The 26,279-nt window shown below is 32.2% G+C and overlaps 1 protein-coding gene across 1 annotated transcript; it reads left to right on the top strand.

Annotated features, from left to right (window-relative positions):
* Positions 1-1,485: 1,485 nt before the first annotated feature.
* Positions 1,486-25,905, top strand: LOC113370017 (glutathione S-transferase 1-like). Its single transcript, XM_026610658.1, has 7 exons — positions 1,486-1,613; positions 15,180-15,324; positions 15,404-15,478; positions 15,606-15,731; positions 16,220-16,307; positions 16,375-16,490; positions 25,665-25,905. The coding sequence occupies exons 1-7, from the start codon at positions 1,528-1,530 to the stop codon at positions 25,821-25,823; spliced, it is 795 nt and encodes a 264-aa protein (XP_026466443.1). The 5' UTR covers positions 1,486-1,527; the 3' UTR covers positions 25,824-25,905.
* Positions 25,906-26,279: the final 374 nt, after the last annotated feature.

Raw genomic sequence — 26,279 nt, 5'->3', positions numbered from 1 at the left:
TTATAAAAAGTTTCATTTGTTGAATCTTGATTCAATAGTAGCCTGAAAGAGGTCAAAATTCCGTTATTTATTTGAATAATGACGGTGCTTACTTTGTAATTTGTAGACCAATTGTAAGCATAATGAATAAAATTTTCTATATCGAAATTAAAATAACAAGGTGCAATTATTAAAAAAAGTTTGACAATCATTGAAAAGCTGATGTGTTAGTGTATTTGACACGTGTGTACATTTGGGTATGTGTCCAAAACTTTATATAAGTGGCAATAATTCATCTGCATAACAGAGCAGTTGCAACTTGATAATTTCCTAAACAATTTTCACATTCGTCATCGACACCTAATTGGTACGAATCTTCGTTTATGAATTATATTTGTGTTTTGTTCAAATACGTTTATGTGAATAAATCATGGAGGTTTCCGAGAAGCAAGGATGAATAGATATTCAATTTATAATTAGTATGCAAATATATTAATAGTATATATATATATATATATATATATATATATATATTTATTTATTTATTTATTTATTTATTTATTTCAGAAGTATTAATATTCAGAAATTTTTGGTAGTCAATAAAATAATTTGACTTATATTTATGAATATAAATCAGATTACAAACAAATCATGTCTTTCAAGTTATATATCTGACTTTGTAGACCATGTACAAGCTAAATAAATCCATGGAAATGATTATATATATATATATATATATATATATATATACATATACATATATTCTTAACTTTCATCGTAGATAAATGTTAGGATATGTAATAAAAGAGGCATGTTACAGCCGCTTTCGCCCGTTATTAGTTTAACGATAAACACATGTACTGATATATATATATATATATATATATATATATATATATATATATATGTATGTATGTATGTATGTATATGTATACTTGCCAAATTCACGTAGAATATATGGTTTATTATTATAGTAAATTAAAATGTATGATTATGTAAAACTATTTATTAAAAAGTAACGCCACAATTAACTTATAATTTTACATTAAATTTAAATCTAACTTGAATATCTATATAGCGTCAATCAATGGTCACATCCAACTAAGTTAAATTTAGTCGTCTATATTAGAGCTTTTAGAATTTAAAGTCTTTCGTAGAGCTATATAGTACATACATATATTAAAAATAAGTTATTGTAATCGTTCAAAAATCGAAATTGAAAACTTTTGCTTATCTTCACGTTTCAAAAGTTTCTGAACATTTTGACTAACTTTATTGTTAGAAAAAATGGATGTGTCTATATGTGTGTGTATGTATGTATGGATACAATTTTTCATCCACGTTTTTGGGCGCACAAATCAACAGATTTGACCACTTTTTTCCCACCATTAACATTTTAATGTTTTTTGGATCACTTGAATCAGAATGTATCGAAATATTTTGTTTTGATGCCAGAAGACGTGTTGCTCTCTTGCTTTTCCTCGGATCGACCTATAGACGAATTTATATACGACGGATACATCCGCAGATTCTGGAAGTCATGAAATAATGTCCGTCCGTCAGATCATAAAGGACATCCGGCGTCTAGAGAGACACCACAAGAAAGCTCATAAGATGCCCTGCTTATGTATTATGTAGGTATATATACATACTTATATAAATAGTTGTTTTAGTATTTTACAAGCATTTCGAGTTTAGTGAAATATATGAAACGTATGTTTGAGAAATTGTCGATTTATCTATATCACACATATGTGCAGAGTTATGAACTTTGATCTATGGAAGATCGATGTTACTTTTTTAAAACAAATTTTCCATTAAAAATGATCAACAAGTATTTATATGCATATATAGAGTGTCCCAAAACTTTTTTAACTTCCCGTAGGGTAATTTTATTTTATTTTCAACAGCAATTAGAATACAGTACAATCGTATGAGCTATTTGGCTTGTATCATTTACTCACACGCCTACACACACACTTTCAAACCCACATATAAATTATTCTGATTAATTTTACTATATTGATACTTATAGTCCAGTGAGAGTTATTCACCAATTCTGTTCATTTCTACTAAGATGTAGTAGTGCTAAAGGTCTTCAATATTATCTTTGGGAAACGTTTTCTTCAAATTTGTGTCTCAAAAAGCTGAGTTACTATTGATTTTTTTATTATTATCTCTTTTATTTACAACTGTCCAGTTAAGGACATTTAATAAATTTGATGAATTTACAATAGTCGGTCGAAAAGGGACATTGTATACTAAAAGGACATGTTGGAAACACAACTCAGTAGACTATTGAATTTGAATGATGTTTTAGAACTCAACGTCAAGCCGAAACGGGGTGATTGTATTAGCCTTAACTGTCGTTAAAAAAGCTAGAAAAAGGGTTTTACATTGTTTGGAAATTATGGGAACTTAAGTTCGATATAGAGCTTTTGTAAAATTTTACAATTATACAATTTTTCGATCATTGTGGTTAATTTTTTATTAATTTAGTTCCTTTAAACTTTCGAACCGTAACTTTGATTAGAATCACAGTCGAAAACAATAACACAATTGCCACAAATTTTTAAGAACTAAGACTTTTTGTAGAACTATCAATTTAAAATTCATAAAATCGGTCGACTTTGATAGTCCCTTCTTAAAAAAATGTACTAAAATGTGTTGGCAAAAGTTAGCGCGTTTAATCAGGATTATAAAATGGTAAAATACTTGATAATTTTATTATTGAAAAATTTTGAGTAAAAAATAAAAACATAAGAATGACATAACTTTTGCTATTACATTTTACTCTCAATTATGTCAAATGTTTAATAGGTTAATATTTTGTTGTTAAAATTTTCGATTATAAAAGCATCAAGCTCATAATTTTCAAACAACGTTTGATTTTTTTCATTTTTTTCAGCACATTTATGTTCTAGAACTCCCTGTATGTATGCTAACTTGCTGACTGCAACAAATTTCAATATTTCTCGAAATCTATTTTTCGAAAAAGGATTAAATTCATTAAATAATAATCTTTCTTCGGTTTCAAATACTTCTTTATTAACCATGAAATAAAGCTATTTACTAGCAAGATTTGATATAATTTTAACGCACTCCGAATGACCGTCAAAAATTTAATTTTTGAAAAATTATTTTATTAAAATATGTTTAATTATGGATAGTACTAATAAAACTTGACTTCATATAATGTATTATTTTTCTTTTAAAATTATTGTTATTAACACAGATGATGAGACAAATCATGATCTTCAATCGTTTACTTCATTATACAACTAATATATATTACCACAACAGAGTAAGTTTTACTATAATGAAGTATGTGATGTATGAAGGTTTGGATCTTCTATAATTATTTTCCTAATAACCAATAATATAAGACAAACTATGATTGGGCAATTTTGGATAAAATTTCAATTATGTGTGTCAAATATGGAGTCGAAAAATGTCGCTTCAAAGATCCTTTTCAACACCAAAAAATGCGTCGCTCGTCTTCGACGCAAAAATTTCAAATCATGAAATACTTTCGAATGCAATCCATGAACATTAATTTCAATAGATCCTTTATATTCGCATTCTACGTAGAGGTACATCCGCTGCACGTCTACAAAAACGGTCAAATAAACTATATTTATTAGATATTACAGTAGCACATTCACTGCGAATTTCATCTTTTTGCTGATTCTGACAAATCGAATTCCGAGATTCACATATTTGCACATCTATTCTACGGATAGAGGTACCTACTATATGTACAAGAATCATAAAAATATAGATGTGCATTTTCAGCATAACAGTATGCAGATAACAACATCGAGTATATATACATATATATATATATTTATATATATATATATATATATATAAGGTATAACGGGGCTTCAAGGTCTGAGGGTAAGAAGGTCCACCACCGATATCTCTAAAACAAGTTATGTTAAGAATTTTTTAACAACAATATTTATAAGTAGAGGGAAAAAATATATCTCCAGCAATTTGGAAGTAAAAACAGAAATCATTGAAAATGCTTGACAGAAATATTTTAGGGGGCGTTCATTGATCACGTAAGCCTTAAAGGGAGAGAGGGGATTTGACAAAAAATCACGAAATATAACTTAAGGCAGGAGGAGTCGCATAAGATACATCCTGTATTTATTTTTTACCTAAATTTGGAAAAAAAATCTTAACTTTCTCAAAAATAATTTTAAAAAATTACGAATTCTTCTAGATACTAAAAATACCGCTATGTGGTGTTTGAGAGGGGGGTTAATTTTAAATATTACTACGTATCGGCAAGGGGAAAGGGAGGCCCAAAATTACTTGATAATCGCTCACGTGATTACTGAACGGCCCCTTATTTCATCGTTAGTTTCATTTGACAGTGAGCACTGTTGTTTAATTTACGAGACCCTGATATAATTTTTAACTTCCCGTAGGGTAAGTTATAGTAATGGGCTGAAAATCGAAAATGGAAATTTTTTGTATAAGTTTCTGAACATTTTGGGCCACCTCAAGAAAATAGATGTGTGTGTGTGTGTGTTTTGTGTGTCCGCATTTTTTCGTCTACGTTTTCGGGCGCGCAGATGAACCGATTTGAATGGTTAAGAAAACATTCGATTCCTATCGATAGAGAGATGTGCTAATTAGATTTTGGCAAAGGCAGGTCCAGCCGTTACTGAGATACGGAGCAAAGAGTGCAGAAAATAGAAATCGAGTTTTTAAGAGAACGGAATATCCGATCTGAAAGATCCAAAAAATATTCAATTTGTACTGATTCGGAGAACTGATGATTAGTATTATGAGAAAGCAGATCTAGCCATTCCGAAGATATAGAGCTAAACGAACAAAAAAATGAAAGTTCTAAAGCTCACTTATATACTTCAAATTCAAATAAATAATTGTATCTTTGCAATTATATAATTTTTGTGAATATTGGGCAATATTACAGTATTTATAATAATCTAATTTATTTTAAAACATTTATTATGCCTCGGGAAGTTCTAGCAATTTGCCCTAATATGCCATAAGTATATGTTATTGAATTGTTTTATGAGATGAATTGTCAGTTTTAAGTTAGATTCAACAAGTCTCTATAAAAAAATTATATAATCTCTCTTGCGCCACCCACTTATACGTGGGTGGGACAAAAAGGACCAACTGTATCTTCACCTTGGCAAAGTTGAAAATTGAGTTAAAGAAGCTATTTTACAAGAGATGAATTAAATAAATAGTTATACTACTAATTCAACTGATGAATATTTCTAAAAAAAGGTTAGCTGGCAAATTTTTGAAAAACAGTAAAAAAACACATTTCTACAATGATTTCTACAATGAAGCTGGGAGTTTTATTGAACCTAGTCAGTTGTTTGTTTGATAAATGTTGGGTGTAATAATATTGGTTTGGTTTTTACAATTGCTTAAATTCAGATTGGTCCTTTGTGTCCCCATATTTTCGCAAAAATTGCAATTTACTAGAAAAAGATCACTGTTTTATAGGCATATGACAAATTTAGTCGTCAATACACAAAATTTTGCCACTTCGTCATGACGGGTATATTTGTCAATGACAGTTTTTAGCTTTCCGTAGGGCAAGTTATAGTAGTCGCAAAAAGCTCGAAAATGAACACTTTTATAACCATTCAAAGCCTTCTGAATATTTTGGCATATCCGAAAAAATGGATGGATGTGTGTCTGCATGTGTGATTAAAAAAACCTATTGCTCCCCTTCATTACGAATTGAATGTTCTTTTAATCATGCAAATCGGGTGCTATGTGCTTTCAAAAACTCGATTTTTATTTTGCTCCATATCTCCAAAATGGCTGGACCTGCCTTTGCCAAAGACTAATCAGCACGTTCTATATTGGTAGGAATCAAATGTTTTTTGAATTATTCATATCGGTTGATTTGAGCGCCCGAAATTGTTGACAAAAAAATGTATACTATTTATACACATACATCTATTTTTTCTAAATTATATCAAAATATTCAGAAAACTTTGAAACATAAAATAAATGCAAATGTTTTCAACTTTGATTTTTATAGCAATTATTATAACTCATCAAACGAGAAGCCAATAAAAGTAAAAGAAAGCCAATAGGCATTTGTTTATCAGTTATAATTTTGTTTACGTTTTTTTTTTCAATACCTCATACAGAAAAACTTTTAACGTTTCTTTGATCATATTTTCACATTTATTTTTCATAAGCAATGATTCCATATAATTCATAATACCCAATATTATTAAAATTTCTAAACCGATATGAATCTGTAAAACCTGAACAAGGGCATTTGCTTTTCACGGGACGTGATCCTATCGGCGCGGCGTCTAATGGAATTCCGCGCCGTAATGCGATTTGTATGATTCCCTTTTGCGGGCCCCTGCGTGTACATAGCGAAGGCGTTATTTTATTTCGTCAATGGATCCTCTTGTTAAGAAGTATTTCTTTACACAGTGGTGATTACATATAATTTTTCGATCACGTACTCGCTAGTGTAAATTTTTACCCGAGCCGACTGATTGCAAATCTAATCAATTTTGTTATAGAAGTATGGAGTGCGAGACTAGACTGCAATACACTATTTTATATTAAGATAAATGGATTTAATTATTTAACTGGTTGATTGTGGTATCGCTGATTCGGTGATATAAACAAATTTAATTCATTGATAAAACTAGTTTTTATTTATTAACAAACCTTATGTTAAATTTCACAAACCCCCGTAAATTGGAGTCTTGAATGTTTCTTTAAATTTAAAAAAACTATTTGAAAATTTTATTTTTTTGGAAAAGTTGGATTAATTTAAAAATTATAGTTTTTATGTCGTCCATGAACGACAGCCGCATGTCGGTGAACGGATGTCGTCCATGGACAACATGTTGTGTTTGTGTTTGCTCAAGATTTATCACTATGAGTTGAACTATTGAAATTTCTAGTATGTTTTTGTAATTTCTAGTTCATTAGAAGCGTGATTAATAATTTTTATCAACGATGATAGAAATATTTTAAAACGTATCATTGTACCTGACGGTACAGTAGTGCAACGAGTTGTAGCGAAATGATTAATTTGCCGAAGAAAGTTTGTTTTTGCAAGAAAAATCGATTTGCTGATTTAATGTTTTCTCGATATTCAAAGTCATTCTGAATTTAATGAGACTCAATTTGGACAAAGTTTTTGTTAAGAATTGGCTGTTTCTTTGTTATTACCTGTAAAAAAAAATGTGTCAATGATTTTTATGATTTTTTCAGCGATAAAGTTTATTGCTTTAACGAACGTACCATATTATACTTTTGCGACAAATTGTTTAGTTCTAAAAACTCATCAAAGGTTTAAAAAATGAGAGGCGTTTGTTTAAGGTGAATCCAAATTAGGCCTCTCGTCGACGTTTTCTCAAAATCGGCAAAATCAACATATAAAATTTGGTAGCCATTCGATTTAACTCGACAAGGAGTTTGCGTTGGTTAGATTTATGATACGATCGGTAGAGCCGTGTCTTTAAAATTAGCAGAGAAGTACAAAAAATGTCTATGTTTAAGCCTGACTCAATTTTGAATTTTCAAAAACTATTAGATAGATATAATTGGGAAAATAATGCTGATTAGATTTTGGCAAAGATCGGCCAGGCCTGTTTCCTTGTAAATGTTGAAATAAAATTTGACGATTTTAATGAATCTTTGTATGGCGAAAGAAAGAATACCGGGTCGTATCATATTAAACTAATGAACATACTAAAATATTAGAGTCCTAAAAAGTGATTCAATTATAAAGAAATCCTAAAACTTGAATTAATTGAGCGCACTTTTAGAAAATACTCAGTACATGACACGTGTTCGTATTTCAATAAGGTGTAATAAAAAAACGTTTTACAGCAACTCAATGTACTTTTATATCACTCATGAATTAATATATTGATTTCTGATTGATAAAGTCGATTCCTTGTATCAAAAAATTCATGCAACATCCTCTTACGACTACCTCTTACGAATTTCAAAAATGTTTGCAACTATAATAATAATGGCTTGAATTTAAAAAAAAATTGCATTTTATATAATCAAAAGATATCGACAAAATTTTTTAGATCAGGCAAATATATTTTAAATTTTTTGAATAATCATAGGTAGTGATCGGTTTTTCTTAAATTAAGCAGAAAAATGGTACGTAAACAAACTTAAGAACATACATATTTCACACATATTTTTGTTCTCACATATGTAAAATTAATTACATAATCGATGACAATATCGAAGAATGTGTTAAAAACAATTTCTTTATACTTTTAAGAACGTATTCTATTTTTTTTTGAATATGAAAATATGACTCTGTTAAAATATATAATGTCTATTAAAAATATATACAAAATTTTATATTAATTTATAATATTTTTACTATAAATTATGTCCTTCAAATGAATACTTAACCAATAATAATGTATAAATATATATAAAACTAAAATCAATCTATATTATTATTATAATCAGTTAATTACATTTTTATATCTTATATACTTTTGATTTTTTATACACTGTCTGTAGAATTTCCTCAATATGCTAAGTTGGAAAATAACCATTCCTAAAATGCTGTTCTAACAGCACTTTAAAGTTATTATATAATAGTAAAATTAGTTTGAACTTTCTTCGTTAAAGTATGTTATTTTATAATCAATTTCTATCTATTGCATACTACAGAGTATATTAAGATTACGTAAAGTTTAAAGTGCTATTCCAAGTATTTTATTAGTGCAGCTAAAATTATGTAAGGAAAACTTATTTTTTGTATGTATAGAAGACTATTATAACTGTAATCTGTGTTTTTGTATTAGATATATATATATATAAATATATATATATATATATATATATACATATATTTAAATTAATAATGAAATTTGGGTTCGGTGTTACCCAAATAATAATGAAATTTGGGTCGATAATTGATATATTTCTCGTATTACGTTGGAAATTAAGTAAGTGAGGATTTTAGGGATGGTTTTGCATGATGTCTCGAATTAAAAATTTAAGTTTGCTGATTGAATATTTTATTAAAATATACAAGTGTATATTATAAAAAAAGGATAAAGCTTGATCCAATGGTCGCTATTTTGATTCTTATGGTACGACACTTTATGGGGTCTAGCAGTGATCCATATAATATCTAGGTATTATATATAGTGAATATGTGTCTTCGGGACAAATGTATATTTGTCACACTCCAATAGAGAGTTTTACGTAGGAAAATTTCACAGTGTTTCTTTCTGACTGCGATTCAATTTTTTTCTGTTCGCTCATCGGATAAAAGTTGATTCGGGCGTGAATTACACAAGACAGCAGAAACAAACCTCACATATACGAGGTATGTATAATATATTCATATATATATATATATATATATATATATATATTTCTATTCTTTCTATATAAATATGTATAGATATGCAGGCGTTTATTTATCTCGAGAGATTTGCGAAAGAAGAGACAATATATCGTTGGTTCGTTTGATACGGTTTATTGAATCAGATATATCTATGCATGCGGGTTACATGTAACCACTGTTTGTTAGGTTATATATGCCTAATATTATATTATATTATAATATATATATACATATATATACTAGATGACCCGGCAGTCTTTGTCCTGTACCCACGTCTACAATTTAAGTCCAAATTTTTTAATATCCTATTCTATACTTTTCAATATTCTATTTATTTGCCTTCCATTTAGGGCCTTAGCATAAGCTATATACGTATTGGAAACTGCAGTTTTTTTATCAGTATAAGAAATTCAGAAAGAATAAATATAGTACCTGTGGTAAAAGAACAATATCACCTTTGTTATTTCCAACCAATATAATTGCTTCAATAATTTATATGATGTATAATAGTCTATAATTTTTATAATCGCGTACCCTATATTAGTTGCTTTTTGGCAATTACAATTTCTAAATTTCATTTTTCTTACTAATAATTTAATAAACAATATTATTACTTTAGTTAAAATCTTAGGTGAATTAATTTGTAAATTTTTGACACATTAAACAAAATTCTAAATCATTTTTTCAATAAGTAAAATTTTTTTTTGTATTTAAATAATTTAGTAAAGTAAAGCAAAATTCAACAAAAATTTTAAAAAATCATGTATATGCAATTTTGAATGTATTGTGTTATTTATTAAACTAAATTATATAATTTCATCTGCCAAACCATATATTGTATCTCATATTATTTTAATTTCTGGCACATCTCAGTTGGTTTTCGTCAATAATATTATAAATATTACATTTTTGTTATTCATAATCATGAATAATTTTATATAAAATTATAATATTAAATTAAAATTATCCATAAATAGATTGCAAGTTGGCATTTTTTGAAATTTATTATCAAAATCGGTATACAATGAGCTTCGCGTATTATGGCAGATATTTATAACTGATATTTTATAACTAAACTAGGTGGAAGTGGCATTTTTCTTTTCACGGCAAGTTGCATGAACTTTCTGTGTGTGTAAATTATCGATTTATTGAATAAATATTTGATTCGTATATGATCTACCTGTCCATCTGCCTGCTTGTCTAAGTTTTCAACTTATCTTTTTTTGTACCTGCACATTTGTTTCACATGTTCGTCTACCTATTTATCTGTTTCCCTGCCTACCAGTCAGCTTACTTTTTTTTTTAATTCTGCAATCTGTTTTACATGAGCAACATTAAGCAGAGATTGCTAACAATGATTATCTTACAATATAAACCAGTAGATAGTAGCATCACCCAGTGGCGTGTCTACTAGGTATAAGGACTAATTATCTATACTCGAAGTATTTGCTGATATCTTTTATTATATGTGCAACTATACCCACTAGAGGCGATTTTCACTTGAGGCTATATTTGATATCTATGACCTCAAGTGCAAATTTGACATCAAAGTTGCCTGATGTCAGGCTTGGCGGTAGCGGAAATCGATCCAGCGAACCTGGAACTAGATCACCTTACTTGTCTACTTTTCTGCCAATCTACTTACCTACATTTTAACCTGTCTACCTGTCCACAAGTCTACATGTCTGCCTGAAATATTATTTGAATTGTTCGAATCGGATGCTTCGTTTTTATTATTGCACTCTTTGTTTTGTATCGCCGAAACGGCTGGAATTGTCTTTGCTAAAATTTGATAACAGCGCATCTTACTGTCAATACAAATAGAATATTATTTTAACCATCCAATCTAATTGGATGCCGTTCTCGCAAAAACTGAATTTTAATTTTTTGCAATTTATGCCCCATATCTCCAAAATTGCTAGACTTGTCTTTGTCAAAAATAATATTTATCAGCACAAAGTAAGGATACATATTAAAATAAAAATTAAATAATTTTTCAATCATTCAAATCGATTAATCAATGCTCTCGAAATGGTCAACAATCGTCAAACTGAATTTCAACAAAGCATGCACACCGATTTGCCAAAATATTCACTAACATTTCATATTGTTTTGCTAAAATGTTTATTTTCAATTTTTTTGCAATTACTATATATTACTCTTCAAAAGTATTGGCATATAAAAAATAAGGAAATAAAGGTATACAATTTAGTACAAGATTTGTATATTACAATATAATTATTGTAGCAAAATAATGTATAATTTGATTTTTCAATGTCGTATATTCAAGCTTCTCAAGCATGTAATTAAAGTTGAGTAAATTTAACTCATAAACCTCAGTGCACATAGGCGCTGGCTTCTTGTTCCAATTATCAACAAAAATTTATAAATATGTGTAATTCAATACTAGAATATAGTCTTTGTATTTTGCATTGCAATTGATAAAATTATTTTTAATTGCAGTGATAATAAGAGCGAATGGATTTGCATGATATTTTTTAATGAATCATTTTAATTATTCTCTTGTTTTCATTCCGATGACAATAAGTGGAAATCAATATAAAAATATCAGATATAATAGTTCAATCAACTCATGCTACACATATATACGCAAAAATCCGAAAGATACTCAACACAGGCAACGCTTTCCTATATAATAAATGCCTTTGATTGAAAATAACCTCTCCCACCGCCAGACTAACTGGTTTTGTTTGAATGATTGTGTTAGGACCGGGATTAGGAACCTAATCTGAGCGTACCAATTAGTGGCATCTATAAGTAGCTTTAGAAAATAATATGATAGTAATCACTTTTCATAGTACGAACCTATGTATAACAATATTCATTATGTGTCATATACCTACAGGAGTGAAAAATTGTTGGTAAAAAGTGAATTAATTTATACATTACCAAATTTTTTTTAAATTAGTATAGCAATGAAAAAAATCTAAAAACTAGCATGGTGTCGCGCCTTAAGGCAAATTGCTGAATCTTCCCGTGCTGTATTTTAAAATTTTAAAATCTCTGAAAAAAAAGATAATATATGATAATTTTTAAATTTTAGGATAATTTTTGAATATTTTGAAAACATTTTGAAATTTTTAACATTGAAAAATTTGTCTTTATGGAAACTTAGATTTTTTTGAAAACATGAAATATATAAAAAGAACGTTAATATAAGAATGCAAATTGCATTATGCATTATGCAATTCCATAAGTGTGCTAACCAATAGCCATGTTAATTTTATTTGAACTATTTTTTTACCTAATATTTTATTCATAATTATTTCACCATATTTTAGACACACATAAAAGCATTATAATTTTTGCAATGCAACATGTTATTTTTTAATATCAAAACATAATAATTTCGATGGCGACGTCTTGTTTAAAATCGTTATAATTATTATATTGGTGTAAAATCAATAGATTTATAAATAAAAGTTTCAATTTAATGAAAACTTTGAATATAATAAGTTTGAATTTGCGTAACTTTTAAAAAAGTGAAAAACTGAAAATTTAATAGTTTTCATAATGTTGATGTACTCAATTTGTTACAGAACATCAATTAGACTAATAAAATAAATCATATTTATTACAGTTAAATAGATTCTTAAAAACTAATTACAAGAAACTAATTATGAAAAACTAATTACCTTAGAAATTACAGTCAATAGATAAATCATTGATATTTCAATTTTAGTCGGATGTGACTCAAGTAAAACTTAAAATGAAATTTTTAAATCAAAACACTCGATAAAAAACTCAAAATAGATTAATCATTATATTTATTATTTTTATTTTGTATTTAACATCCTTTAAGGAAACTTATCGTGGGGTAACTAATTTAAGTGTAGAAACAAATAATATAATTTTCTAACTATTTTTTTTTTATTTTCAGCAATGTTCGGAGTTTTAAATACATATAATTATCTTTTCCTTAAATTAAAAAAAATAGATTATTATTGTTTGATTTTAAAATTTTATTCTATCTATTCTATTTATTAAAAAATTTAAATTCTAACGATTGGTAATAAGTTACAGTGAGAATATCTCACACCATTAGTTTTTGCTAACCTCGTATTCAAATATAATGTTTATAGAACCTGTGTTCAAATAATATGTTTGTAGAACAATTAGTTTATAATTATAATTAAGTATCATATTAAGGTTCAGTATCTCTGCAATTTTTGATGTAGTCGTAACACAAGCGGATGACATTGAATTTGTGTGTTGAATACTTTCATTCAGTATTTGTTGTGAATTGTGTGCTAAAAGGTAAGAAATATATAAAATTGTGCCGGTTAATAAATAGAATTTATACTATCAAGTAATTTTTCAACGTAATATAATAAATCAAGTGATTTTTTTTCAAATTTTTCTTTTGTTGCTTACCGAATGTAAGTCCAAAATGTTAATGCAATCATGGGAATACAAATAAGTAAAATACACATAATATATTATATCTTGTTTAATCTGAGACAATATTTGGTTTTAATATGGTTATTTTTATCTGCAATAATCGAATAATATAGAAGTACTGCAGAAGATGTATTGGAAACTGATCTAAATTTATATATTTGAATGTGTTACTTTATATCCGGTGAAAGTTTTTAGCGATTTGCCGGTTAAAATTGTGACTCGTCTTGCTAAATAAAAGACTTGGATTAGATTTAGATAGATTTTTTAAACATTGTACATTTTGAATATTTTTATCATATTTTTCAAACAGTAACTGTAAAGATTGATTACAAAGGTAAAAATTAAAAATAAACTTTACATGAATATATATCTAACGAATACATGAAATATTCATACTTTCAATTAAAAATTGTAATTATTTTAATATATATATTCCAATAATAAATAAAATTAACAATTTATGAAGTAATATTGAAATAATGCATAAAATAATAAGCCAAGGTCCAAATTATCAATTACTAACAAACATTGGTAGGTAAATGTGTAAACCAATAATAATTATAAATTTATTAATGGTTTACACAAATGCATACCAATGTTTATTAATAATTAATAATTTTGACCCTGGCTTATTATTTTATACATTGTTACTTCACAAATTGTTAACTTCATTTATCATTGGAATAAAAACATTAAAATAATTACAATTATTATTTAATGAAATGAAACCCAAAATTTTATGTGCAGTAAAAGCATAGTAAACGATTACGGTACATTTTGACAAGGGTAATTGGTATTATTAATATAATAATAATAATTAAATTTGTCATAATTATAATAATATATCATATATATTTTTTAAATTTGCGCCTCGGCCATCCTGATATCAATCAGTAGTTATATCCAAAAAATGTAGTTCAAACAAAATAGATTTAAATATGATTTAAAATGAAAATAGTTTTTTTTGGATATAATCACTATTGGAAAAGAAAACCGTCGATTGTCATTTTGCAATCCGTAAAACATACATTAAAATTCTATACCATTTATATAATAAACAAAATCAAAGTCTGCAAATGCCATTTGAATACTTAAACATTTATTGGTATTAGATTTTATACCAATGCAGAGTTATCTATTTTTAAAGATTGAATACAACTTAATTATGTGTATAGATCATGTGAAATGTAGCATATAAAAATATTAAAAAAAATTGCTATAGAGCTGGCTCCTATAGGCACTACTCATGAGATTTTCATATTAGTAACAAATAATATTTGAAATTTGCATGAACGATGAATTACTTAATTTTTGTATACCGTTCATTTATTACTGTAAGATATTAATAAAATAAAATTTGTTTAAAAATATAATTTGTTAAATTTACAATTTTCCTTTTTTTTAGCAAAATGGGTCTTAAACTATACAGCGTGTCAGATGGACCTCCAAGTTTGGCCGTTCGAATGACCCTGAAGGCCTTGGACATTCCATTTGAACTGGTCGAAGTAGATTTTGCTGCGGGAGCACATATGACTGAAGAATATGACAGGGTAATTATTAATAATTCCCAATGGTAATATTTAAAGTACATGTAAATTTATATTAAGTAAATCATATATTTTTTTATAGAAAAATCCACAAAAGGAAATTCCTGTCTTGGATGACAATGGCTTCTTTTTGAGCGAAAGCAATGCTATTATGCAGGTGAATCCTAATAAATCCAATATTATTTATCAATATTTATTAATATTAATTAATATTAATTATACTAATTTTGTGATTTGAGTTATTATATATTGTGATTTTTGTATATAATATATTAATCTTTTAGTATCTTTGTGACAAATATCGTCCAGAGAGTTCCCTGTATCCAAAAGATCCACAAGCCAGAGCATTGGTCAATCACAGACTATCATTCAACTTATCTACATATTATAAATATATCATGGAGTATGTTGTGAGTATATTAATTTTTTACGGCTTATTATCTGTATTTTTTACTCAATATAACTTTTGGAACGTATTAACTAAATCCTTTCAAGAGCAACTATTTCGATGCTCAATTCAATTTTTAATTTATTAGAAATTGATGGTAAATGTTATTTGGCAAAATTGGTTATTAGTTTTAAACTTGATTAGACATCAATTGATTGTACTAAAAAAGTATAGGATATTTGCTGTGCAGCCTATATTGAGCACTGGCAAATCTATATTTATCTATTATTGTGATGGAGTATTATTTTTATTTTTATAGAATTACATAAACCATACTTGTACAAGAAAATTTGCCACCACATGATAAACCTGTATACATTTTTTATTTATCTAATAGAAAAACGTTCAAATTTAAAATGAATAGTTATCATCAATTTATTTTATCACATTAGTTTAATCTTCTACAAATTACAACTATGTTTTTCTGATATATCTCATCTGTCCATTCAGATGGCACCAATATTCTTTGGATACGAACGAACTGCACTCGGATTGAAGAAAGTGCATATTGGACTTAGATGCTTTGAAGAATATTTGAGTAAGTGTTTGAAATTTAATATTTTAGTTTAGATAATTATTGATATTATTATTTTTTTTATTTTTAGGCAGATTGGGAAAAAAATACAGCGCTGGTGATGACCTAACTCTTGGTGATATTCAATTTGCTGCTGCTACTATGTGTTTAGAAGCCATAGGTTTCAGTTTGGAGAATTACCCCAAGGTAGGTTTATATATATGTAAATACTTCCACTCATATATATATATATATATATATATATATATATGTGTGTGTGTGTGTGTATATATATATATATATGTGTGTGTGCATGTGTGTGTACATTGAAATAATCTAATTAATTCTTTATTTAATTTCTATTTAATTCATGCTGCCATAATTTACTTATACAATTTTGTATAAGTCTACAATAACAGCTAATATTGAATTGCACTAACATATATCATGTAGTATATAGTATATTATATATATCATATAGCTTTATTAACTAACTTCGTATCCTCACTATTAGAAATAAACGTAATATTTAATTTCATCCCCGTTGATACTAATTTTGAAGAAAATCGATATGACAAAGATTCTCAATAAATATCTCATATTGTAATGGGGTAGGGTTAGAATCAATGAATGAACACAAATTTCAACACTACCGTCACTTTATTTTTGGGTGTGTAGGTACAGAATACGGAAAGAACAGATATAAATATATATAGTCACTAAGTCAAACTATGCTACGCGTACACAGGGAGTAAAATTAACAAAGTCAGAGTTACTTTATTACACTAAGAGTTTACACAGCTTTCTAATTAAATGCCTCCGCATTTAATTCACAAAGTTCAAAAAAGTTATTAAATGCTTCTGCATTCAATTTCACTAAGTCCGAAATTATTTAAATGCTTCTGCATTCAAAATCACTAAGTCCAAAATTATTTAAATGCTTCTGCATTCAAAATCACTAAGTCCAAAATTATTTAAATGCTTCTGCATTCAAAATCACTAGAAAAGTATTAAATGTATCTACACTTAATAACTTTTCAACCGTTTTTATTAATCTTAACAAAACAATACTAATATCTTAAGTCAACTTGTTAAGTTTGCTGATGCAGTCAGAACAAGTCCTTAAGGTATTAGGGCAAACGCGACTAAACACTTTTTGACAAATTTCTTAATTTTCTATGACCTTATATACTAATTGAGCTTCTCCTACTCCTGTAGTGGGGTTGATTTCTTGGCGAGGGTGGTGGTTCCTTCGTATCCTTTCGGAGGTCGTCGTCGGTTCATCTCGCCAAAATCTTCGGGGGATGAGACGGTCATTGGTCTATGATGAACTCATCTCGCTTGAGGTCATCGATAATTGGCTAAGACAAATTTCTCCTTCGGTGACGTCGAATGTGTATATATGATTATCTTCCTCACACCCTCGCTTGAGTCACAGGGCAAAAGTCGTATCGAGCTATCTTTTATCTTCCTTTTACTTAGCTTTGCTCATGGATTAAGGCATCTTATCGCTTGCTTACACAGATGACACGGTTTGCACAAGTTCTTCGTCCCTTTCTGTCTTTACGCCTGAGGTCTAACGGGATCGTGCGTAGTCGTAGTAGCATCTTCTATCCTTGTTGTACCTGCGCTAGTGTGTATGCTGCATCTTGCTTCCGCGTAGGACCCTATGCTCATAGTGGTATGTGTAAACTTTCACTTTGGTGACGTCACGCGTATTCTCGTGTGTTGTTGACAAAATATTTACGTACAGCGAATTTTGTAAATAGATTACGAATATTTTGTAAATACATTTCGAATGTTTGTAAATATATTACGAATGTTTTGTAAATATATTACGAAATGTTTGTTAAAATAATAATTGTTACATGACTAATATTAATTAAATATAGAATGTTACAGACTCCCCCTATGGACCTACAGTCGTCCCGGCGGAGAGTCCATACATAAAACATTCTATTGGGTCGTAGTCCTCTTCTTGGGTCGACCGCGCTTTCTTATCGGAATCACAGGTATGATGTTTTCATTACCTAAGAAAGGTGATAGTGCAGATGTGTGGAATGTGCCTATGATTTCGTCTGTATTATCAGGGCGTCCTACTTCATAGCTGGTAGGTCCTCTCTGTTGTAATATGATATACGGTCCGTCGCGTCGTGGAGCGAGTTTTGACGTGAAACCTCTCTTCGCGTTGCTCAGTGTATGCGTGGCTACCCATACTCTGTCTCCTGGACTGTATGTTTGACCAGACCGCCGTTCTTTGTCCGCATATTTCTTTCTCATATCTTGCTGCTTTTCTTGGGTCTCTCGTACCTGTTTGAAAGTGTCAGCCATCTTAAGTAGATACGGTGTGATGTCTGGTATGGGGTTTTCTTTCTCGATGATCGCCCTGAGATCTCTGTAGACATCGTCTGTTGTTCGAAGTTCGCGCGCCAGATTTAAGTATGCCGGGGTATACCCCGTACTCTTGCATATGGCTGAGTTCATCGCGAATCTTATCGCAGGTAACTTCCCTGGCCAAGTCGTGTGTTTCTCACCCACTAAGATGGCTAGTTGAGGTTTTAGATCGCGGTTGCGTCTCTCCACTGGATTAGCTTGTGGGTGGTACACCGGAATAAGGTGCTGTTTGATCCCTAGGCAGTGCGTCGTATGCTGCATGACTGCACTCACAAACTGAGATCCGTTGTCACTGATAAGCCTTCTTGGGAACCCGAACCGCAAGAAAACTTCATCCACTAGTGTTTTCGCACATTCTTGAGCTGTTGCATTTTTCAGTGCGAAGAGCTCCACCCATCTGGTCGTTGGGTCTTCGACGATGAATATCCATTTCAGGTCTTCTTCCGACGCTGGTAGAGGTCCAAATAGGTCTATGGCGATGACTTCAAACCTTTGTTGTAGCGGCGGTGTCTGTATCAATCCCGCCGGCTTCTGATTCGTGGCTTTGTACCGCTGGCACTCCACGCAATCCTTTAAGTGAGCCGTCACGTCGCGTCGCATGCTTGACCAATAGTACCTTTGGCTGATTCGTCCTATTGTACGTTCAATACCAGTGTGTCCTGCAGTTGAGGCGTTGTGGTATTCGTGCAGAATGTCTTTAACTTCCTGTGCCGGGACTACCAGCTGTGGTTCCTCCGCGTCAGAGTCTGGATTGTACCTGTATAATACCCCTTGATACATTAGGTATCCTCGTTCTGTCCACCTTTGGTAGTCCTGCCGGTCTTCGGTCGTTTCAAACGCATTGATTATTTCTTGCAATTTACTGTCCTCAAATTGACCCCGTCTTGTTTCAGCCGCACTTCTGCTTGGGTAATTGATTGAAACCAATCCAATCCGTGCGGATGTTACTTCTTGATTTTCGATGTTCGGTCGTGACAACGTGTCTGCTACTACGTTAATCCTTCCCGGGGTGTAGTCAATTTGCAGGTTGTACTGCTGCAGTAGTAATGCCCATCGCGCCAGTCGACCGCTGGGCGATTGTAGGGTCATTAACCATTTTAGAGGCCTGTGATCTGTGGCTACCGTTATCTTGGCCCCTTCGATGTACCCACGGAACTTGTTAACGGCCCATACCACCGCCAGTGCTTCGCGTTCCGTGGTGCTGTAATTCCTTTCAGCCGGAGTCAATAGGCGACTTGCATACTCTACCGGCCTTTCGTCGGCGCCTTCTCCTTGTAGTAATACTCCCCCTAGAGCGTAGCTGCTTGCGTCGGTTCGCAGGATGTACGGTTTCGTCTCGTCTGCCTGCCTCAGGATAGGGCTCGTCATTAATGCTTCCTTGAGGTGCCGAAAAGCGTTGTCCTGGTCCTGTCCCCACTTCCAATCGATATTTTTCTTCGTTAGCTGGCTCAGAGGTTGGGATACTTTTGCAAAGTCAGGTACGAATCGCCTATACCACGAGCAGGTCTGTAGAAAGGTCAGTAATTCCTTAACGTTCCTGGGTGGTTTCATTTCTACAATAGCCGCGACTTTCTCTGGATCCGTCTGAATTCCCTCGGGCGTCACTATATGTCCTAAGTACTTCACTTCGGTACAGAAGAACCGACATTTTTCACGATTCATTCGAAGATTAAGTGCCCGAATCTTCGTGAACAAGTAGTCTAGATGATGGAGGTGTTGAATCCAGTCTTCTGATAACACTATTAAGTCGTCCAGATAGCTTAAAATTGGTATGTCGGGTAGGCTGGAACGGAGACGGTCCATGAGGCGTTGGAAGGTCGCTGGTGCGTTCTTCAGCCCGAACGGCATTCTTTTAAATCGGTATAATCCAAAAGGAGTCACAAATGCCGTCTTGTCTCTGTCCTCTGGCCTTACGGAGACTTGCCAGTACCCCGACTTGAGGTCTATGGTCGACATGACCTTGGCTCGGTTGGTCAGATGTAACAGGTCGTCGATTCGTGGTAGAGGATAACTGTCTGCTGTCGTAATGGCGTTGAGTTTACGGTAGTCCACGCAAACTCTAGTGCCGCCATCCTTCTTTGGCACCATTACCACCGGAGCTGCCCACGGGGAATCGCACTCCTCGACGATATCCTGCCTGATCATCTCGTCTAGTTCAGTTTTTAATGCCATGCGTTTGGCAGGTGATAACCGGTACGGTGGGACTGCGATGGGTGCATGATCTCCTGTAAAGATATAGTGTTCGGCGTGGTTACACGGGCCTTCTGCTTCCTTGAAGAGATCACCGTTCTTGGAGAGTAGCTGCTGCACCTTCCATCGATCTTCTTCTGGAACTGGATGTCCCTCATTTTCGCGCAGACTCAGTTCCTTGGCGCTCAGAGAGGCTATGTGAACTGTAGGGATGATCGTAGCCGAGCGAAAACAGGTGTCGAACAGCGCGTCCAAAGTGTGCTGTTCGTCCTTCTTCTCCGTTGGCGTAGCTGAGCGAAAACAGGCATCGAACAGCGCGTCTAATTCCTGTCTATCATCCGTTTCATCCGTGTCCATTTCTTCTTGTGTTGGTACCGGTACGCTCATGGCAGCCTCGTTAACATGCTCTGCTGACCGTGTTACTTCGACTGTCCCGAAAATTTCATCCTCTGCTGCGAAAGGGTACTTTTGTGCCTGGTCCCAAAAATTCCACATGCGGTGCTTTATGTCTAGCACAAGACCGGCCTTGTGCAAGAAATCCATGCCTAGCAGGCTGTAGTTTCCCTTTGCTTCCGGAATCACAACAAATTCCGTTGGCACTGGTCTGCCTTCCAGCCGCACAATGGTCGTTGTCTTTAATATGGGTCGAAGCTTCGACTCTCCATCAGCCATCGTCATTGTCATCATTGACGGTTCAAATTGATGGTTCGTTGACTGCAGTAATTTGTATAGAGTCTCTCCCGCGATGCTCTTTTCTGCGCCGGTGTCCACAAGTGCGTAACCCATTACGCCTTGGATTTGTGCTTTAATAACGGGCCTGGAGCAAGGATCTTGAGCCGCAGTTCCTCCTGGTTGGCGGTTCCATTTTAGATCACGCTTCTTTACCCAGGCCAGGCGTCTAGGGCAGAATTCTTTTAAGTGCCCGTTCTTCTTGCAGTAGCTGCATTTTCCTGGCTCTTGCGTGGTCAGGCTGAAGAATCCGACTCTTTGCGTTGTTGCTGTCTGTGCGGTTGTTGGGGGAGAGCAGACCGGACACTTGCTGCGGATAACCCCTGCCTTGCCGCATCCATAGCAGTAAATTCTCGCTTCGCTGCGAGTTTCTGGCTCCTCCTTCTTAGGAGTCTGCTTGGTCCCTTGGCGCTTGCGACATTCCGTGACCGTGTGTCCAGTGTGGCCGCAAAAAGAACAGGTTTTCCGTCTTCCCGCCGGATTACTCTCTCCCTGTTCTGCCTCGGAAAGGTTAGCTTCCACATCGCGAGCTCTTTGAAGCAGTTCGTCAAATGTGTTGACCGTTGTCCGTGGGATGCGTTCACGGATCCGCATATGCAGTAGTCCGTAAAGCATATCAAGCTGTATATCTGTTGCGATATCGTATGGCAACTGCGCCAGCAGTGCCCTCTTTTGGCAAACGAATAAGTCGGTACTCACCTTCTTTTCTTGACGAGTGCCGAAAAAGTCTATATAGACGCTGTGCGGGGGTTTACTTGGGGCAAACGACGTCTTTATTAAGTGAATCGCCTCGTCGAACGTATTGGCCTCCGACTTCACACCTTCCCACCACGTAGCCGCCGTGTCCTCGAGAAGTAGTGGTAGCCCCTTTAGCGCATTCTCATCCGAGATGCCCTCCACGTCTTTGTACAAGACGATGGTAGTTGTGAAATCTTTCACCTTTTCAGGAACCCGCGTTCCGTTGAACCTGGCCGTGCACCTGGCAAAGCTGCCAGACACCAAGTCCGTCCGTGTGTTTTGTGTGCTTATCACTCCGATCAGTCGCTGCAACATCTCTTCTGACATGGTAACTGCCATTTTTCCGTTTCTGGCCACTCGGTTGGGCGCCAGTTTGTAATGGGGTAGGGTTAGAATCAATGAATGAACACAAATTTCAACACTACCGTCACTTTATTTTTGGGTGTGTAGGTACAGAATACGGAAAGAACAGATATAAATATATATAGTCACTAAGTCAAACTATGCTACGCGTACACAGGGAGTAAAATTAACAAAGTCAGAGTTACTTTATTACACTAAGAGTTTACACAGCTTTCTAATTAAATGCCTCCGCATTTAATTCACAAAGTTCAAAAAAGTTATTAAATGCTTCTGCATTCAATTTCACTAAGTCCGAAATTATTTAAATGCTTCTGCATTCAAAATCACTAAGTCCAAAATTATTTAAATGCTTCTGCATTCAAAATCACTAAGTCCAAAATTATTTAAATGCTTCTGCATTCAAAATCACTAGAAAAGTATTAAATGTATCTACACTTAATAACTTTTCAACCGTTTTTATTAATCTTAACAAAACAATACTAATATCTTAAGTCAACTTGTTAAGTTTGCTGATGCAGTCAGAACAAGTCCTTAAGGTATTAGGGCAAACGCGACTAAACACTTTTTGACAAATTTCTTAATTTTCTATGACCTTATATACTAATTGAGCTTCTCCTACTCCTGTAGTGGGGTTGATTTCTTGGCGAGGGTGGTGGTTCCTTCGTATCCTTTCGGAGGTCGTCGTCGGTTCATCTCGCCAAAATCTTCGGGGGATGAGACGGTCATTGGTCTATGATGAACTCATCTCGCTTGAGGTCATCGATAATTGGCTAAGACAAATTTCTCCTTCGGTGACGTCGAATGTGTATATATGATTATCTTCCTCACACCCTCGCTTGAGTCACAGGGCAAAAGTCGTATCGAGCTATCTTTTATCTTCCTTTTACTTAGCTTTGCTCATGGATTAAGGCATCTTATCGCTTGCTTACACAGATGACACGGTTTGCACAAGTTCTTCGTCCCTTTCTGTCTTTGCGCCTGAGGTCTAACGGGATCGTGCGTAGTCGTAGTAGAATCTTCTATCCTTGTTGTACCTGCGCTAGTGTGTATGCTGCATCTTGCTTCCGCGTAGGACCCTATGCTCATAGTGGTATGTGTAAACTTTCACTTTTGGTGACGTCACGCGTATTCTCGTGTGTTGTTGACAAAATATTTACGTACAGCGAATTTTGTAAATAGATTACGAATATTTTGTAAATACATTTCGAATGTTTGTAAATATATTACGAATGTTTTGTAAATACATTTCGAATGTTTGTAAATATATTACGAAATGTTTGTTAAAATAATAATTGTTACATGACTAATATTAATTAAATATAGAATGTTACAATATCAATTTATTGAGACTCTAAATTTTTGTAACTGCGTCTTTTGCCGTTTCATTCAATTAATAAATTACACATTCTTTTATCAAAACTGGTGTAAACTGTCATTATTTGTAATGATAACGACAACACACAAAAAATAATGTTTATTTGTCAATTTATTGAACACTATTATTAATTTGATATATAAAAAACATGAGTCTGGTACTGATGGTACTGAACTCAAATTGATGGTCAAACATTTGCTTCATTAAAATATTTGAGATTGAAATATACTTCATTAAAATATTTGAGATGTACGATTACATCAGGTAGGGTTAAGTTCTTAGACTGATGGTCTCAGACACTAACTTGTAAAATTGAAAAATATGAAAAGTGCGAATACATTATTACATCTATACTCATAGAATTCAGGAATTTACTGTCATTTGTGACTATGCAGACGAAAAATTCGTCAAGTCTCTATAATATTCTCAATAAGTCATAAATTTTTCTCTGGATTCAAAGGTATGTTTAATTTACCTATTGTAAAAATATAAAATATCCTTATGCGTCTAATTAATTGCTCAAACACAAGGTACATTTTTATGCTCTGCACTTTTGAAAAAAAAAACAATATTACTAATGTACTAAAGTTTCAGATACACCAATTAACTAATAAAAATACAATGAAGCATAAAACTATAAAATATAATTATAAAAAATCCCGAATAGCATGAATGAATTAAAAATAAATAATATATTATAACAATAATTCAGCAATTGATTTGAGTATGTCTCAATATAGTTCGGTTACAAAATAATTTTGAAGTTAATGTAGTTTCGAAAAAGCCTCAATAATATTTAACTTTACTCATCTAAGATAGTAACGTCATTCATAGCTAACATTTGAACTATAACAATTTACGCCACCATATATTTATCATATCATCATCATCCATATTAACTAAATGTTAATATAAATTGAAAATAAAGTTTATTTTACATCAAGAACTTAACAAATATAGATCTGAGCATGTTTCAATATAGTTTGGTTGCAAAATAATTTTCAAATTGATATAATACCAAAATTACATTCAACCCTTTCCACTCGAATGTTGTCGATGCTACTGAATCATAATGAATACTGTCAAAATGTCATTTATTTGCTGTGAATTTAGCCATTTTACACATTAACTGCAATTCCTATGTTATGACCATGAGTCAGAAAGACCCTGCTATATACCATAGTTATTTTTTGACATTTGTTTTGCGGTTTATAGGTTATGTTTTCTATCTGACAACATGAGGAAATCGCCTGCCTGCACAGCAACCACATGGCTTTTGTCAATATTTAGAACGAATTTGTATGGAAAAAACTTCATAACATAGCCTTGCCATAACGTTGGTCTGTTGTGCGGCAGTATCGGTCCCTTAATTTGACTCATTCAAAATTTATAGAACATGCATGGAACAAATTTGCTTAACAAGAATATTTGCCAGCACTTGGTAGTTTAACATATCATCATCATCCTTACTAATTGAATGTAGTAGTTCGTTTCATATTTTCATTGCCTTTCATTAAACATTTTCATCGATCTATTAACTTATCTATTATATTTTTATCTGAAAATTGAAAAATTCAATAATTCTGATAAAGGTATCGGCTTGGTACGCTACTTTCAAGAAAGAGCAGCCTCAGCTTTGGGCGATCGCCGATGCGGGCATGCAAGAAGTTAGACAATTTAATGCCAACCCGCCGGATCTCGGACACTTGAATCATCCGATACATCCTAAGAAAATAATCGAGAAAAAGTAAATTACGGACGTAATACGAGCAAAATGTTGAAATTACTGTTAACTTTTTCAGTTTAAATTGAAAAAAAGTAATACTTAATATTTTTTTATAATCACGTAAATTGTGCAAAATAATTTTATATGCTGTCATTCCCAGTGTAGCGTTGCTGTAGCCGCGGTAATTAAATGCAATAATTATTATTATATAAATATTTTTAATTAATAACAGAAAAGTAATGAATAAATTTTGTGAATTTTAGAATAAATATTGTTTTATATTAATTAATGTTTTAATAAATGCAATTTGTGGATATTACTAATACATACTACATGTTCAAGATGGAAAGCTTTCTTATCCTAGGATGAGTTAAAACTGCATATAAGATTTGATTAAACCAAGAATATTTTTATAGGATATGTATCTACATTGTTGCACTCTACATGAAGCCTTATGTGCATGATCAAATAATATATGAAT

The sequence above is a fragment of the Ctenocephalides felis genome, unplaced genomic scaffold (genome assembly GCF_003426905.1).
Source record: "Ctenocephalides felis isolate EL2017-DRISC unplaced genomic scaffold, ASM342690v1 CF-g0.4_SCAFFOLD_01492, whole genome shotgun sequence".
Taxonomy (NCBI): Eukaryota; Metazoa; Arthropoda; class Insecta; order Siphonaptera; family Pulicidae; genus Ctenocephalides; species Ctenocephalides felis.
Note: the sequence above shows the minus strand (reverse complement) of the source record. Positions and strands in the feature narration are given on the sequence as shown.